This window comes from Vipera ursinii, assembly GCF_947247035.1.
Source record: "Vipera ursinii genome assembly, chromosome: 2".
Classification (NCBI taxonomy): domain Eukaryota; kingdom Metazoa; phylum Chordata; class Lepidosauria; order Squamata; family Viperidae; genus Vipera; species Vipera ursinii.
In genome coordinates, this window is record NC_139513.1 from 109953602 (window position 1) to 109972487 (window position 18886).

Below are 18886 nucleotides of genomic sequence, written 5' to 3' on the forward strand. Positions count from 1 at the left end.
TACATAGTTTGCACTGTCCTAAACTGTATTCAGCTATATTATTGGAAGTTAGACGTTTTACAGGGATATACTAACCACCTAAATAAGTACAAACTATTTTCATTATATTATTCTCCCCAGAGAAACTCAAATTCTCTGTCAGGTCAGTTACCAAAAGCAAAACAAAATTATTAAGAGTTATGGTTCAAGAAATACCTTTGTGGCTATAGATTTCTCACCACTTATTAAAGGAACAGGCATGATTAGAGATAGTACTATTCATTAAATTGATATCCCACGTTTCTGGGAATTCAAGCACATACAGTACTCAATCCTCCTCCCGGTGGTCCTTCACTTTTGACCATAATGGAACCTGCTTGTTACGCTCACAAATTGTGAAGTTTGTTAAGTGAGGCACTCATGCTTACCTCACTTAGTGACTCTGATTCCTGCTGTCTGTTATGGTGATTAAGTGGAACACGGGATAACTCAAGGGTGGCGGAGGCCCTGGGAAGCCCAGTGCAGGTCCAGTTCTGCACTGCAGCACTTCACCAGCTCATACTTGGCCTGCTCTAGTCCTCCCAGGGCCTACCCCTCCTCCCCAGCCCAAGGTATGCCATGCTTCACTCCCTGCCCCACTGGGTCCCTGAAGGTCGTGATCCTGCTGGGTCTTACCCCCTCTGCCCATTCCCCATCATGGCTTGATCATTTTTTGTAGATCTTCAGGAAACAGTCACTGCTGTGCAGCCTTCCTAAACAGGCTGTGTGGCACCATCCCAGAAGTGGGCATTATTTTGGGAATGGCCACAATGAATTTTGGCCACTGCAAAATGATGCCCAGCTCCAGAACCGTGCCACATGGCCTTCATAATGTATATAGGGGTGGTGCGGCTGGCTCTCCTTTCTGAACGTGATCTCCAGGTATCTGCCCTAATGTAGTCTGGAGAGTTCCTAAATCTAAGGGGAATTAACATGTGCAGAGTGAAAAAAGCGTCTTTCCTGAAGAGAAAAATATTTGTAGCTCAGGGTTGAAAGTAAGAGTTCCTTGGTGCTCCCCAAGCTTGGTTGTTTCCCTGCAGACGTTTCGTTATCCAAACTTAGGTAACAGCATGATTTTATGTTACCCAGAGTCACTTTATAGGAGAGAGGGGCCAGGTATAATAAATAAATAAACAAATAAATATGCAAAAAACAACAACCGAGCTCAGAGAGCATCAAATAATAGCATCAGCATCCTTCCTGTATATTATATTTTATTTTTATTTTAATCCCATTTATATCCCGCCCTTCTCCGAAGACTCAGGGCGGCTTACAATCTAAGCACAAATCAAATGTGCTTAGCAATAGCCTTCATTCTATGTATATGCCTGCTTATTAGGGCTTTCAAACCCCCCCCCCAAGCGGCATTATTACAAAGTCAGCTTATTGCCCCCAACAATCTGGGTCCTCATTTTACCTACCTCAGAAGGATGGAAGGCCTGAAAAAAGTGGTTTAAAGAGATCCCAATTTTAGTGAAGCTGTTGAAATATTTCCCTTCTCTTGCAACAACAACAATGTGACTATTGCTAGGCATGAATAATGAATGGGCTCTTGGATGAGTGCTACAAACCCCCCCCCCCCACTTGCCCAGTCTACTGCACTAGGCATAGGCTGAGGAACGAATCCTTGCTGCTGAAAGTGAGGAATTGAAGCAGAAGCCGTTCCTCTGTAGGCAGCGCAAAAGGGTGTGGTTTGTGTTTATTTAGTTTTAGCTTCTCCTATTGTATGAACCCAAGAGCTAGTTTGGTGTACCGTGGTGGTTAAGGCACCGGCTGGCAACGGAAAGACTCTTTTGAGTTCCAGTCCTGCCTTAAGACACAAAGCCAACAGGGTGCCCTTGGGCCAGTCAAGCTAAGAAGCGGGCAATGACACCCCACAGGCAAACCGCCCTGAGTCCTTTGGGAAAGGGCGGTATATAAATATAATAAAATAAATAAATAAATAAATAAATTACAAGGAATCAACAGCGACTGCTTAGGCAGGCAGAGATCGACTGGATTGATTTGTGTGAACCTAGCCTAGTTGGTCGGCGCCAAACTGATCTGCTTAGCCACAGGATACTGAAGGACCCCCCAGTTAGTTGCCTTCAAGCAAAGTTGATTATTTTGTAGAACCCAAGGACTAAGCGAGAAGGAAAGCGAGAAGGTTTGCCTTGAGTTCTCTCTGAGGAGTTCCTGGCTGTTTTCGATCAGGCCTGCCCCTGACCTACGCTCATTCCGCCGGGACCTGAAGACTTGGCTCTTTGAGCTCTCTGACCCAGGCTGAGAATTTTAACTGGGGTTTTATTTTCAGGGATAATTTAATCTTTTAATTCTCTTTTAACTTTGTTATTTTAGGCTCTTTGACTTGGCTCTTTGAGCTCTCTGGCCCAGGCTGAGGATTCATCTTATTTTAACTGGGGTTTTATTTAGGCAGGGACACATATTTTTTTTTTAAAAAAATTGTTTTTAACTTTTGTATTTTGGTTTTTTAATCACCCTGTAAACCGCCCTGAGTCCTTCGGGAAAGGGCGGTATATAAATGTAATAAAACAAATAAATAAATAAATTTATATTGATGTGATTTTAAAATGCCCTGTAAACCGCCCTGTGAGTCCTTCGGGAAAGGGCGGTATATCAATCTAATAAAATCTAAATCTAAATCTAAATTTCTTGCTTAGACCCAGGGGTAGGCAACCTCGGCTCTTTTCTGACTCGTGGACTTCAACTCCCAGAATTCCTGAGCCAGCTACGCTGGCTCAGGAATTCTGGGAGTTGAAGTCCACGAGTCAGAAAAGAGCCGAGGTTGCCTACCCCTGGCTTAGACTGTATTAGGGAAAAGAGAGCTGGGAAATCCGCCCCTGCTGAGCTGCGGGGTTTCTCGCCCCTCGGGCTGCTAGGCCAGGAAAGGAAAGGAAAGGTGACAGCCTGTCTGTCAGAGCTGACTTTTTTGCAGCGGTCCCTCCCACTCCCGCTCAGGAGCGTCCCCGTCGCCCAAGCAACAGCGGCGCCGACCAAAACACTTCGGGGAAGGCAGAGCCGGCGAGCAATGGGGGGCAAAGAGGAGGAGGAGGAACGGGAAGCGGACCAGGAGAGCGCCCCAGAATCGAATCCCCGCGCCCGGCTGCTCGGGGAGCGGGTGGCGCGCAGCTGGCGAGTGGAGCCGGAGCGCTGGGCGCGTTGCCTGGAGTCTCCCGAAGCGCGGCTGCTGCTGCGCGCTTTCCTGGATACTGAGCCGGCCGGCCGGCTTCTCTTTGTCACGCAAGGGACCGCGGGCCAGTTGAGGCTGGCCGAGGAGTTGGCTTTGGCGCCCAGCGCCGGTCGCTCTTCGAAAGGAGTCTTCCTGCTGCGCCTCGCCTCCGGAGCCCTGTGCTCGCCTCCCGGGCCCGGGCAACTGCTTTATGGAGAACTGTCGGTAGCCACCCTCGACCACCTCGCCGCTCTCGTGGAAGAGGTAGGTACGCTAAGGCAGCGCGGCGGGCTCGCTCCGGGGCGTCTGGCAGCTTTGGGGAGATTCAGCTCTCCGATCTGGGCTGAGAAAAATTTCGAGGGGCCGCTTGTTGTTGTTGTTAGCTGCGAAGTCGTGTCCGACCCATCGCGACCCTAGGGACAACGTTCCTCCAGGCTTTCCTGTCCTCTACCATCTTCTGGAGTCCATTGAAGCTCCCACCTACTGCTTCAGTAACTCCATCCAGCCACCTCATTCTCTGTCGTCCCCGTCTTCTATTGCCCTCGATCTTTCCCAGCATTAGGCTCTTCTCCAGTGAGTCCTTCCTTCTCATTAGGTGGCCAAAGTATTTGAGTTTTAGCTTCGGGATCTGGCCTTCTAAAGAGCAGTCAGGGTTGATCTCCTCTAGGACTGACCGGTTTGATCGCCTTGCAGTCGAAGGAACTCGCAGGAGTCTTCTCCAGCACCAGAGTTCAAAGGCTTCAATTCTTTGGCGCTCAGCCTTTCTTACGGTCCAACTTTCACTGCCATACATTGCAACTGGGAAGACCATTGTTGTTGTTGTTAGTTGCGAAGTCGTGTCTGACCCATCGCGACCCTATGGACAACATTCCTCCAGGCCTTCCTGTCTTCTACCATCTTCTGGAGTCCATTTAAGCTCGCACCTACTGCTTCAGTGACTCCATCCAGCCACCTCATCCTCTGTCGTCCCGTTCTTCTCTTGCCCACAACCTTTCCCAGCATTAGGCTCTTCTCCAGTGAGTCCTTCCTTCTCATTAGGTGGCGAAAGTATTTTGAGTTTCAACTTCAGGATCTGGCCTTCTAAAGAGCAGTCGGGGTTGATCTCCTCTAGGACTGACCGGTTTGATCGCCTTGCAGTCCAAGGGACACGCAGGAGTCTTCTCCAGCACCAGAGTTCAAAGGCTTCAATTCTTTGGCGCTCAGCCTTTCTTATGGTCCAACTTTCACTGCCATACATTGCAACTGGGAAGACCATAGCCTTGACTATACGCACTTTTGTTGACAGGCCGCTAGATGGCGCAAAAGCCTGGACTCTTTTTTTTTCTTCCTTTTTCTCCTGGTAGAGACCCGCAAACAGTTGCGTGACAAGCGCAACTTAACACCCGCTGCTTCTTTGGAGGCATCCATGACCTGCAGCTCATTAACCACCCACCACCCCTCCCTCCCGCCGGTAGCTTTTTATAAGAAATGCTGGGCAGCCTTCTGTCTACACTTAGTCTTTGGCAAGGGGTGAGGTAAGGTGAGGAAGGCAAGAAAAGTAAACGGGGCTGTGCTGGGCACGTCGACGGAATAGCAGTTATCTGTATTTTCCCCAATTGTTTCATGTTTCTGTTGTAATTATTTCCCCCCCCCCCCTGCAGCGTTAGGTTTATTCTTGTAAACATTATAATTTTACGTTAGGTTTGGGGCTTATTCAGTCTTTCTTTCTTTCTTTCTTTCTTTCTTTCTTTCTTTCTTTCTTTCTTTCTTTCTTTCTTTCTCTCTCTCTCTCTCCCTTTCTTTTTTTCTTTCTTTCGTCAGGTAATTATACCCAGGATCAACATAATCACACACAAATATCTTGCCACAGAACATGTATTTGAAAATGATTAACATTTTAATTATAAAATAATTCAAACCTGATAAAACCTGGTACCATGTAGCTAAAATCCACTCTGTCTATGTTTAGACATTGGTTGAAGACAACAATATACGGTATTTGATTAATTTTACCCTATATGGAAGATGCCTGCATTTGACATGTGAGGATGTGTAACATTTGTTATCACATGACTAATTATGGCCAATAACAAGCTTTTAATCCTTGTCTGGTTTGATGTCCAACGTTATCTTTTCATAAGCTGGAATGGAAAAAAAACTTGATTTTTCTTCCTAGAGGATCTTTTAGTGCCTGAATTCGCGTTGGTGCCAGTTTCAGTGGGAGTGTTCCCTATTCCTATGGCGCGCCAGACCTATGGAACCGCTTACCGGTCGAGCTCCGGATGGCCCCCGACCTTCGCTCCTTCCGGCGCGATCTCAAAACCTTCTTTTTTGAACAAGCTGGCCTGGTTTGACGGGATGGGGTTGGGTTTTTTATAATTAGTTTTAACTTTTAATATGTATTAATTACTACGGGCATAGTTGTTTAATCACTTTTTAATTTTTGTATCCTGTTTTTTATTATGTATTGCCCTGTTCACCGCCCTGAGTCCTTCGGGAGAAGGGCGGTATACAAATTAAATTATTAAATTAAATTAAATTAAATTCCATATCAGCAGAGCATCCATTCGCTTTCCAATCAATTTAGTGACTTGCTAAACAGTTCAGATATTGTTTTACCTTCTTTGATACAATATGGAAAACAATAACAACAAAATAAAACATTTTTTATGTTGATAAGTACCATTTGAACTTGACCTTCTATATATTGACAGTATAAGAAAGAAATGTTTGTAACACATTTTATTAACTTGCTGGCTGTAAATGGTAACTGACCACAGTTTTCTACTTTAGAAAGAGTTAGAAGAGGGAAGAGGGAATAGATATTTGGGGTTTTTTTCCCCCTGCAAATAATTACTGATGAACAAGAATACACAACTTTAGATCGCAAAGCAAGAAAATGAAGACTGAGGCCAGGTACCCATGCATTTCCTGGAATTGTCTGTTAAGACAGGAGAGTATAAACTTTTTGTGTGTTAAGAGCTGAATTGCTACAGGTATATCCTGCTGGGGGACATGTGATATGCCAGGTGGTGAAACAATCCTTTTCTAACTGCCAGGAAAGAGACAGATTATTTTTCATAGAAGATTGGCTTGCTTGCAAAGGGCTTTTGAAATTAGGCTGCTTACTCAGATCACCAAGTGCCTATTCTTGAGTCTGCTGATGTGAAAGGTCTCTGTCTCAGCCTACTGAGCATGCTAGTCAAAATAGTTAATACTAGATATATAGGGATATCTAGATATCCTCTCTCTCTCTCTCTCTCTCTCTCTCTCTGTGTGTGTGTGTGTTTGTGTGTGTGTGTGTGTGTGTGTGTGTGTGTGAAAAGCCAAGATGATGGCCATCACGGTGCAATTGAAACATTGACCTTTTTTTTACATCTGTCAGTGCCCATATAAGGACAGGACTTCAATTGCATGATGACAACTGCAGCTTGTCTTTTTTCTTTTTTTACATCCCTCTCCCCGTTTGGAATTGGTATCAGTTCAAATGCTGATTATTTGTGAAAGAAAGAAGTTGACTGATGGGCATCTCTGTGATGGATGTAATGTGTAATTTCCTTCAAATGAATAATTACTATCTGCCTTAATGCAAGGTGACAATGTTTTTCCACGGTCTCCCTATTTCATTTTCTAATGACAAATTAACTTTATTAGACCTCCTATAATAGCTGCTGTATATCTAATAACAGTAAATGTTACTGTGTTGTGAGCGTTTTCAAGGTTTACTATTAACATTTGATGTCTTAGCCGAAGAAATGCAGGCATCACAATTTTATTTGGGATACATCAAATAATTAAGAACCAAGAATATGCATTCACATGATGTGGTTATTTATCACTTTAATAAAATACATATGTAAGGAACTTATTAAATGTTCTTTTACCAGTAACTGATTGCAACTCAGATGGATTACAGAGATTGGTTAGAGAAGCAGAGGACAAGAAGGCTAAGAGCTCACTGATCACTGTTTATTTTTAGTTGTTTTAGATTTCTTGGGCTGCAAGATCATTCCTAAAGTCTTGGGGTTTGTACTGTATAGCCTCCACTCTTTAGATTTGGAATGAGAAAAATAGTTTGGAATGTGCATGGCTCACATATAGACAGAAATGCCTGCCAAAATAATCACTTCTTCTCAAAGGATTGCACTAGAGCAGGGGTAGGCTCAGGAATTCTGGGAGTTGAAGTCCATGAGTCATAAAAAAGCCGAGGTTGCCTAGCCCTGCACTAGAGCTACAGTGAGGAGCTGTGTAATCCCTGGGAAGAAACACAGCTGTTTTAATGAGCTTCAGACCAACTGCTACCAAGTACTCTCACTCATTCCAAAGTATGTCATGACCCCATAACATAGTTCTGCTTGGTCTGATGGTTTGTCATTTCATTGCTGTAGACCTATGTGCATTTATCATTGTGGAATAACAATGGTACTCGTTTCTGAATAGACGTCACCGCACAAGTCCTTTCAATTCCCCTGCTTTCCTACGTATTCTTACTTTGTTTACCTCATATTGTCTATATGTTATCTTTACAACATATTTTATTTCCTCTGGTTTATGTTTACACTTCACTTCGTCTTCTGTATGGGATGGTGGACAGCAGATATTGGAATTATATATTTGCATATATTCATGTGAATACAGCAAAATTAAAGTAAACCATGGCCTAATATTAATTTTGGGAGCAGGTGAATTTTTGGCTTCAGTCTTTAATACTTGACAATAGGTAATGATGATAACCTTCCAAGTTCAAAGAACTGAATTTTCCCTCATTAATTGGTATTTGCATTTTCTGTAAAGATATTCTTGGAATTGAAGACTTTTTTACATTTTTTTACTCAATTCTACTAGATCTACATCTAATCTGATGTTATCTGCTGCTCGCCTAGTTTTTATAAACCCTGCTTGATCCTTTTTAATAACCAACAATATTTGCTAACACTGCTTAACTGCTAACATTTTTAATAACAAACGCTATCACTTGCTATAATATATTTGCTAACGCTCTTGTTAAAATCTTTGTATCAACATTAATCAATGAGATTGGATGATAATTAGTGTAGTTGATGTGATCTTTACTTGGTTTTGGTATAACTGTAATATAAGCCTGATTAAATACTGATGATAAAAATCATTTATGAAATATCTCTTCATACACTTGGCAAAGAATTGGTACCAAAAGATCTATAAATATTTTATACCACTCAATAGGGCAGGGGTCAGCAAGCTGAAACAGTGAAAGAGCCACTTGGAACTGGTTCCCTCACAAAAGGAAAAACTGGGAGCCGCAAAAAATGTGTGCACATGCGCGTACATGCGCGCATGCGCAGAACAGGGTTTGACTGAAGAGTGGAGCCAAGGCGAGATATGCACCTACCCTGCATATTTGAATTGATTGGTAGAAATTTTTTAGTCCCACTTTTTTTTTTTGGACTGCACATGGCAGAGGACTGAGAGCCGCAGGAGATGGCTGAAAGAGCCGCATGCCATTTCAAAAATAATTTGTTTAATCTCTACCTCAGATAATGGAGCAAATAAAAGTTGTTTAATTTGCTAAAGTTGCTAAATGTGGGCAGATTAATTTTATTTAAAAAGTTTTCTGTATCTTCATTTGCTACATTTTTGGGCTTACTGTATAATTCTGAATAAAATGTAAAAAATTGACAGTTTATAGCATTGAACTTTTATATATTTTATCTCATTCACCTATGATAACAGAATCTTTATGCTGTTCTTCTTTTGTTTTAAATGATTAGTCTAGATCTTACAATATGTTTCACCCATTTTCCCAGGATCTCTGTCATAAAATGTTAATATAAATTCTGTTAGCTGTAATATCATAGTAGTTCATATTTCTTTGTACAAACTGTAGATGGCGATGTAACCATCTGTGTCCATAAATATTTCAATGTTTTAAGTTATTTTCCCTTTTATTTTAATCTTATTTTTGTGTGTTGCGTAAGCAATAATTGTACCTTGAACATATGCCTTATATGCTTCTTATTTAAAAATTCACATTTCTGAATTCAAATCAAAATATTTTACCTCCCTTTATTGTACAAATTCTTTATCATTCAATAAGGCAACATTAAAATTCTTAATTCTTATTAATTTCTTAATACATTAACTAGTTTCTGAAACACACAATTCATAGTAATTGCATTATAATCAGATGTACAACAAAGATCAATACAGTAGTACACTTTTGAAGTTGGTAATACAAGGTTTATAATACTGTATTAAAAATGATCAAGCCTAAAAAAATTCTCATGCACACCTATATAGAATGTGTATTTTCTTTTGGCTGGATAATCAAATGCTAGGGGTCTAGTAAATTCAGTTCTGTATAAATTTGAATTGTTTCTCTCACTAATGGCTTTTTTTGCCAGTATAATTCTATCAAGCTCATGATCCAATATTTCACTGAAATCTTTTCCTGTTAACACTTTATCGTAAATACACATATACAAATGCTGAAAACATTAATAAAACATAACAGGGGAATCTAAATTTGGTCCATAAACATTAGCCAATTTTCTTGGTATATGCTATTTTAGCACATAAAATTAAATAATGCTCATTTACATCAATTTGTAACATCAGTTGGAAATCCTTTACAAATTAAAATGGCCATGCCTTTAGCTTTGGTTGAAATATCTGTGAGATAAACTGTCCCATCCAATCTTTCATTAATAAATCAGTTTTTTATAGATAAGCAAAGTCTGCCGTTAATGATCATAAATATGATGAATTTATGCTTTGTTTTTGGGATTCATACAACCCTATTACATTAACACTAATTTTAAAACTAAGATTAAGACTAACTTTGTTAATAATAATAATAAAGTTAGAAGGGACCTTGGAGGTCATCTAGTCCAACCCCCTGCTCAGGCAGGAAACCCTATACCATTTCGGACAAATGGCTGTCCAGTCTCTTCTTAAAAACTTCCAGTGTTGGAGCATTCACAGCTTCTGGAGGCAGGTTGTTCCACTGGTTAATTGTTCTAACTGTCAGGAAGTTTCTCCTCAGTTCTAGGTTGCTTCTCTCCTTGATTAGTTTCTATCCATTGCTTCTTGTCCTGCCTTTGGGCACTTTGGAGAATAGCTTGAGCCCCTCCTCTTTGTGGCAGCCCCTGAGATATTGGAACACTGCTATCATGTCCCCCCTCGTCCCCACCCTTGTTGTTATAGAAATGGCTAGTTTATAATATTATGGAAAGTAAAAAGTTGAGGTTCAATGTTAATGCTTCCTTCTATTGCAACAGAGGAAGTCTGTTCTTTTTCCCTTCCCCCTTCACTTTCCCCCCATACTATTTGCTTTTGTATTTTTATGTCCTACCATTTGCTTTTGTATTTTTGTATTTTATTCTATAATCTAATAAAATATTACAAACTGTAGGGGAAAAGGAAAAAGTACCAGTTTTAATTTCTTTGGTGGCTGTTCCTTTGCTGAATCACTTTCTCTTTGCACTGACAAATGTATGATGAATTTATCCATGTTTATTACTATGCATCACTACCAGCTAGCTCAGGGGTCTTCAAACCCGGCACTTTTAATCCATTTTATTTTGGCCCACTTATTAATACCAGTACCAATTGATTTTATGGCATATACCATTTGAGAAATAAGTAATAATATATTTTTCTATTTAAATATTTAGCATATTTTCTGGCATTGCTCATAGATGTAAAGTCTTCATAAAGATCAAATTTAACATTCAAATACCACTCTAGGTATATGTAGAATCTATATTTAAAAGAAAAAAGAAGGTAATTATGTGCATAAAAATAAAAGAACAAGCAAATTAAAGAAATTTTTAAAAATCTAAAAAGTATATGTAAGTAAAAAAAGAAAGAAAGAAAGAAGAAAGAAAGAAAGAAAGAAAGAAAGAAAGAAAGAATAATCAAACAACTTGAAGACTTTACAAAGATGGCTCAGTGATTTTATTTCTCTTTTTATACTCAAAAGTACAAGACAGTTTCCAACATTATTAGTTAAAATATATTAAAAAATAAACAATAGTGATATTATTAAAAATAAACAATAGGGTTGCCAGTAGGCCCAGACTCTATACCTTGAAAGTAACCAAAATACAAGCAAAAAAAGAATGCAGGAAAAAATAATTCAGATGTAGAGTCTTTTAAAAGGACATTTTTACTACAGAACTGAAGGCAAACTCAAATTCTCCCGCAATAGATTCCAGGGAATGAAACAGAATCAGGCTTTTCTATCAGGAGATTTGAAAGAGAGGATAAAGACCTCTGCATTCAAAGGATTCTTTAATCTGTGAATCAGATCTTAGTGATTAACACAGAATGTGGCTGCAAAACACGAGAAACATTGAAGTTGTAATAATCTGGTGAGATTTGGAGCTTTTGAAAACATTTTACTTTTTTCTGAAATTTCCTTAATTAATTAAATTGGATAAATTCATATCTTTCTTTGATTAAACCCCACTTCAAAGGACGTTTGACTGATTTCTGGTTAAAGATATATAAAATTTCTTCTCTTGTGCTAACACCAGAAAATTGCACAATAATAATGTTGGAACTAGTTCCGGTCTTCCTTCTCGATAAAGGGCTTTCAATCACATGATCAATCTTGACTGCAAAAACCGTTCCCCAAAAAAGGAGCTTTCTGAACACAATCTTCTATAAATTCAGCCAGATTTGATTGACTTGAAGGGTTATCAATGCCAGTCATGTGTAAATCTTTCCTATGCAATAACTAAATAATTTATTTATCCAAATATGACTGGCTTGCTTACTGGTTTCATGGGCAATCAATCCTTATAGTAAGCTATTCTTTTTTTTTGCATCTGTTTTAAATCACATTTAAGCTCTACCAGATCTTGCTGGATCAGCTTCAGTACTATACCTGCACCAGGATCTCTTTTAAGCCATCAGCTTCGAAGGAAGTAGGAGTGTGGCTGTTCCTGACAAAGCTTTTCCTGTAACTGGTCATGTTTAAAAGTCTCTATTAAATGTCCAATGTTCTGATTTATGGGTTGATAATGAGAAAGTGGTGGCAAGGCAACTATTGAACATCATTTTGCATGTTGACCTAAAGAGGAAAACTGTCCTTCTTGTTCTAGACTTCTTAGCAACATTTAATAAAATTGACAGTGCTATCCTTCTGGACCACTTTCAAAAATTGGGAACTGGGAGTAATATTCTATAGCAGAGCTGCTCTTACTTGAAAGGGGGGTTACAATTGGTAGTCATAAAGGGCCAGTGATTGAACTCCTGTGAGATTTGGTGCACAGTTCCCCAGGTTTGGCCCTCTCCCCTTCACTTCTTGAGTATCTCCTAGATGTACTTGATTTGAATTTCCATATTTTTCATCCAAGGTGGTCAAAGAGGAATATCTAGTTTCTTGGGGTTAGTAGATTAATGCCTTTTTAATGCAGTGTTTCATGGAGATTATTTGCTTGTAGCTATTTCCATATGTCTATTCTGACTAGAAACCCAGGAAGGTTTAGTGCTGAAAGCTCTCAAGACTAAAAGTAAAGGTAAAGGTTCCCCCGCACATGCGTGCTAGTCGTTTCCAACTCTAGGGGCCGGTGCTCATCTCCGTTTCAAAGCCAAAGAGCCAGCGCTTGTCCGAGGATGTCTCCGTGGTCATGTGGCCGGCATGACTAGACGCCAAAGGTGCATGGAACGCTGTTACCTTCCCACCGTAGTGGTCCCTATTTTTCTACTTGCATTTTTACATGCTTTCGAACTGCTAGGTTGGCAGAAGACTATAAAATGGTTATTTGGTTCTTTTGTTAGAAAATCCAGAAACCAGAAGATTTGATACAATATTTTTTGTTGCTTCGCCTATATCAGTTTCGTAACAGGGTGTATTTGAATGCTTCCAGGTAATGATGCCTCTCTTGGTGAACCAGAAAAACCATCACAGTTGGCCCAATGTAGTATCCCAAGATGTCATTAATCATGTCTGCTCTCTGAAAAGGAGTGTTTTTGTGAAGGTTGGCCAAATTAGAGGAAAAACATTGTTATCTCTTCCTATTGAGCCTGAGAGGGACAGATACATTAACTCTGACAATGAGAAAAAGTAAGTTGTAATGCTTTAATTATTGATTTAAGTGGTCATTTTCAAGAAACTGCATGAATTGAAAGCTTTTCATTTTTGACTTCAATCTATAAATTGTTGAATGAATAGGAACAGAAACATGGAAATGTAAACATGTTGTGCAAATAATGTGAGTCAGTAATAATAATTTTGTTTTGTAACAAATTTCCTATTATTTCATTGAAAGTAGGAATTTATATTTTGCTTTATATTTGGTTTCTATGTTACAATGACAAACAAAGCTGCTCTGTTGATACTTTTGTTTTTTGCAGTACTGAATTGGTAGATAAGTCTATAATTCATGCAATTGAGTCTTCTGTTATTGAATGGACCCACCAGATCCAGAATGTTCTTAAGAGACAGTCTTCAGAACTGCTTTTGCAAGGCAAAGATCCCCATCCAAATGTGGAGTTGGATTTTTGGAAAAATAGGTACTGTATATTGTTAAGCTCATTCTACAATGACATCTAAATGAAGTAGGAATAGCTACGCAGGCGTAGGCAACCTTGGCTCAGGAATTCTGGGAGTTGAAGTCCACGAGTCATAAAAGAGCCAAGGTTGCCTACCCCTGACTGCTAAGGCTTTGTGGTTGTCAGTTGCAAAACCAGGTCATTTGCCCTGGCTTCTAACTGATCTGGAAGAAAAAGCTGAAAAGTAGAAATATCCATTTACATAAGAAAAACTTAGCTGTACAGTTTCTAATTTTCTAGTTGACATAAAGAAAAAACTTTCTTAAATTCATTTGTCCTAGGAAGATTATAAGACTGTTTGCTACAAGATATCATGTCATTTAATTAGTTATTTAATAAATTTGCTCATATCTTCTTCATTATATGTTGCAGGTACGAGGATCTGCAGTGTATTTATAGCCAACTAAAAGCCGGAAAAATTTTGACTATGCTAGACCTCCTAGATAAGGTGCAAAGCACTTACTTCCCAGCATTCAGATCCATCTTCAGTGATGTGGAAGCAGGTAGGGCTGTTAAATTTTGGAATTATTATGATTAAGCAAAGTTTATTGTAATTATTTGGTCAACCTGTACATAAAAGTCAACCTCTACAAAAGTTATAAGATTTACTTCTTGTATAAAACATTATCACAAGAGTTTTGTTTCATGATTTCTAGAGATAGTGAGACATGGCATTAAATTTCAAAGATTAATCTTCAATTAATGAAGATCATGACTTTTTAGACAAAGGCACATTTGGAATTTTTAGAAAGGTCATGCACTTCATCGCAAAATTATTGTTTGGGTATACTTTGAGAAAACAATTGTCTTGGTGGGTGCAATCAATCAATTTATTTACTGTTTTGACCACTAGTTGTAACAAAAATGGACAGTACAGTATAGTCAATCCCAAAACATATCAGAGACAAATTTCTATGGCTAAAATATAACTAACTTTTGAAAAAAAAAGAATGCAGGAGACTGTTCTTTACAGTTAAATGTAATTAATGGAAAATCAGTGGAAAAATTCACTTGCTACCAAAGGAACTTCATATGACCCTTTTATAAGTTTAAAGACGGCATTTGAGTTAATTCCCAGAATTGAGTAAAGCAGGTTGTCCATAAAGCAAACACTCTTTTTTAAAAAGGTTTTTATTGATTTTTTTCCATGCATTCCATAGTATTTATGGAATGTGCTGTCTGAGTTTATGTTCACTAATACATATTTAGTTCCTAATCCTTTATTCTTTCCTCCAGCCATCGATAAAATAAGTCCAAAGTTTGAAAGTTTCCGTTTCTTCTTTTTCTTTCAGTCTTGGAGTCAGTCTATCCATCTGTGTGCATTCTAATATTTTTTAAATTATTTCTTCATTTAATGGTACTCCTTCATTCTTCCAATATTGCGCAAATATAATTCTTGCTGCTGTTGTAACATGTGAAGTCAAATATATGCTTTGTTTACCAGTCTTTTCTGGCATTATACCTAATAAAAAAAGTTCAGGTTTAAATTCTACGTGTTCTCCCAACATCTTTTTTTAGTCTGGCATGTATCTTTTTCCAGTAACTCTGTGCTTTGTCACATGTCCACCAAACATGGTAATAAGTGCCTGACCTATCTTTGCATTTCCAACATCTATCTGACTTGTTTTTAAACATTTTTGCTAGTCTTGCTGGTGCAAGTGGCATCTATAAAACATTTTATATAAATTTTCTTTGTAGGAAGTTGACATTGTCAGTTTATAATTTCTTTCCCATAAATTTTACCATTTTTCTAATTATATATTATATCCATTTTTTTGGATATAATATATATCATTGTTTTTTTAACATGTTCACTTCCATTTTCAAAGTTAATAAAAATTATAAATTTTCTTAATTAGTTTCTCATCAGAAGTTAACAATATCTTATCAAACAAAGTTTGCTCCTTATAAAATCCATACAGTTTAACATCTTTTTTATATCTGGCTTGCATTTGTAAATGTGCCCACCATGATAAATTGATACCCTGATTTTTCATTTCTTGTTTAGATTTTAAATTCCCTTCAGAGTTTAGAATATCTCTATATCTGCAGATTTTTTCAAAGTCAACTAAATTTGAGTGTACAAATGCTTCCATTGTTGACAACCACCCTGAAATTTTCAGATATATTTTACATTTTATTTTTCCCATGTCGTTAATAATGCATTTCTTATATAGTGATTTTGAAAGTATTTATGAATTTTATTTTTCCTGTACCATAAGAAAGCATGCCACCCTAATTGGAAGTCATGCCCCTCCAGATATAACAACCTTTTGTTTCTAAGAATTATCCATTCTTTTACCCATGTTAATACTCTGGTAAACCAAAACCTCTATTTTCCTTGGCATCTTGTAACATTTTCATCTTAATTCTAGCTTTCTTTCCTTGCCAAATAAATTTCAAAATTAATGAATTTAAATCTTCAAAGAATTTTTCTCAAGTTTTATAGGTATTGTTTGGAATAAAAATAAGATCTTCGGTAATATATTCATTTTCACTGTAGCAATTCTTCCTAATATTGACAATTGCAAGTTTTTCCATTTTTCCAAATCCACTCTTATTTGATTCAATAGTTTTGTACAGTATCTAACTTTTATCGTTGAACATCTTGCTGTTAAGTATATTCCCAGATATTTGACCTTTTTAACTATTTGTAATTCTATTTTTTCTGACATTTGTTTTTTTAGTTTATCTGAAAGATTTTTGACTTTTACTTTAGTTTTTTCTCTGTTTATTTTCAGTCCTGCTATTTCTCCATGCTGTTCTCTTTCCCAGTAGTTTAGGAATCTTCTCCAAAGGTTCTTCTAAAATAAATACCAAATCATCAGCAAATGCTTGTAATTTGTATCTTTCACCTTTTATTTCTAGTCCTTTAATTTCTATATCTTGTCTAATATTTCTATTTAGAACTTCCAAGGTCAGGATACATAACAGTACCTTTTCTTATCTCAAAGTTTTCTATATAATCTCCATTCACAATCACTTTTGCTGTTTGTTTATTGTATATTGTTTTAATCATATTTATAAAATTCTGTCCAAAGTCCATTATTTTTAATTGCTGAATCATAAATTGCCAGGAAATATTATCAAATGCCTTTTGGGAGTCTAAAAATGTTAGTGCCAATTGTTTCCCTGGATGTAATTTACAATATTCCAATACATCCATTATTACTCTTAAATTATTTTTAATTTGTCTCTTTGGTAAAAAACCATTTTAGTCTGAATATATAAATTCAGTTAAGAATCTTTTCAGTCTCTCTGCTATTATTGAAGTAAAATTTTTATAATCCACATTTAATAACGATATCGGTCTGTAATTTTTCATCTGTGTCAAGTCTGAATCTTCTTTTGGTATTAAGATAATATTTGCTTCTATTCATGTATTTGGGAGTTTAGCCTCCAACAAAAGTTCATTGCAAACGTCTTTCAGCAGTTCACTTAGTACAGACATGTCAAACACAAGGCCCAGGGACCGGATCCGGCCCGTGAAGTGGTTTCATGCGGCCCGTGAAGCCATCCTGGAAACAGTGAGGGAACGGCCCCCACTGCCTTGGCCCTGGCCCAGAGACCCTCCTCCTGCCAGAGACCCTCAGATCTGTCCCACTCCTGCCCAGGCCCCCATAGGCACCCTTGATGCGAACGATGTAGAGCTGGCCATGCCCACCCAGTAGGCCATACGCACTCTAGCCACGCCCACCCAGTAGGCCACACCCACCCTGGCCATACCCACCCGGCCCCCTGAGGGCAACCTCAATGCTGATGCGGCCCTCAATGAAATTGAGTTTGACACCTCTGACTTAGTATATCTTGTAAAGCTTTGTATAACTCTGCCGGTAGTCCATCTGGCCCCGGTGTTTTCTTGTTTTTTCGTCTTCTTATGGCCTCTGTTATTTCCATCATTGTTATTTTTTCCTTTAACATAACCTTACAAGTTTCTGAAATTTTTGGAAGATTATTTTCTTCCAGATATTCTCATTCTCTCTCTTGGAATTTCTTCTATATCATACAGTTTCTTATAGTATTCTTTAATTATCTTTTTTATTTGTTTGTTTTTAAATGTAGGCAATCTTTTTCATCTACTAAATTATTTATCAGTTTCTTCTTCTGTTTTTTAAGTTTATAAGCTGACCATCTTCCTGGTTTGTTTGCATTTTCAAAAAAGTTTTGTTTTGCTCTTTTTATTTGCTGTGCCAATTTTTCTGAAACCAACAAATTTAATTTATGTTTTATTGTTTCCATTTCTGTTTTCAGAATCTTCTTTTGCGAATTCATTTACAGTTCTGATTCTAATTTTTCAAATTTTTCTCTTAATAATATATGTTGTTGTCCTTTCTGTTTGTTTTTTTTTGCCATATATGTTATAGCTATACCTCTAAAGTATGCTTTGGCTGTATCCCATATGTTTTGTAATGCTGTATCTTCTTTTTTGTTTTCTTTGAGGAAAAAACATTTCTTCTTTCTCTTTCTTTTAATATAGATTGGTTCAAAGTCCATCTTGATTTTTTGGTATTCCTCTCCATGTCACTTTGTGATTTGCCCATGTGCCTGGTTCTATCTCAATCTCCTGCATACCTGGCCTCAATTCAGACGTCATCCAGATAGTGTCAGTTCTGGACCAGGATTTATGACTGTTTGAATAAAATGTATATTGTAATTTTCCTGGATTGTAATTTTCCTGGATTGTCCAAACATCTTTTACTCCAATTTCTTCTATCATGTTAAAAAAAGTCTTAAGTAATCTTTTCCTTCTACTTTTTCCTGTTTTGCTACTTTTATAGTCTAATGTCCCTCCTTCCTTCCTTCTTCGTTGCCCCTCCAGGGCAATGTTATGACTCTTTGGGGTTGCCGGACCAAACGAAATTGGGCTAAGAAACTGGAGCCCCGGTTTCTTCCACCCGTATCATCAAAGCATCAGACCGGAAGTCTCCATAAAGCAAACACTCTTACTTCTTTCTGAGTCTAAAACTTCTGAAAACACTTAAGTGCAAATTAAAAGAGTCGTAGGCTGTTCATTGCTGGAAAATAAATATTATCATTGTAAGAGTAATACTTCAATCTAAACAATACCACCCACCAGTTGTTAAAAAAATGAAGGAAATAATAACTTAGATACAACAGACTATAATTCATTATAATTTTTTTCTTTGCTTATGTATGTGTCTGAACATGCTGTCATTT

At 37.9% G+C, this 18886-nt stretch overlaps 1 protein-coding gene across 1 annotated transcript in view; it reads left to right on the plus strand.

The window, feature by feature from the left end:
- Positions 1 to 3046: 3046 nt before the first annotated feature.
- The window catches only part of DNAH9 (dynein axonemal heavy chain 9), a gene marked incomplete at both ends in the record, with an annotated part of 237237 nt that continues 221397 nt past the window's right edge, over positions 3047 to 18886 (plus strand). Inside the window, 4 exons of the mRNA XM_083352326.1 lie at positions 3047 to 3451; positions 13024 to 13220; positions 13511 to 13669; positions 14081 to 14211. Of these exons, the coding sequence (XP_083208452.1) occupies positions 3047 to 3451; positions 13024 to 13220; positions 13511 to 13669; positions 14081 to 14211 (892 nt within the window). The remainder of the gene's footprint in view (positions 3452 to 13023; positions 13221 to 13510; positions 13670 to 14080; positions 14212 to 18886) is intronic.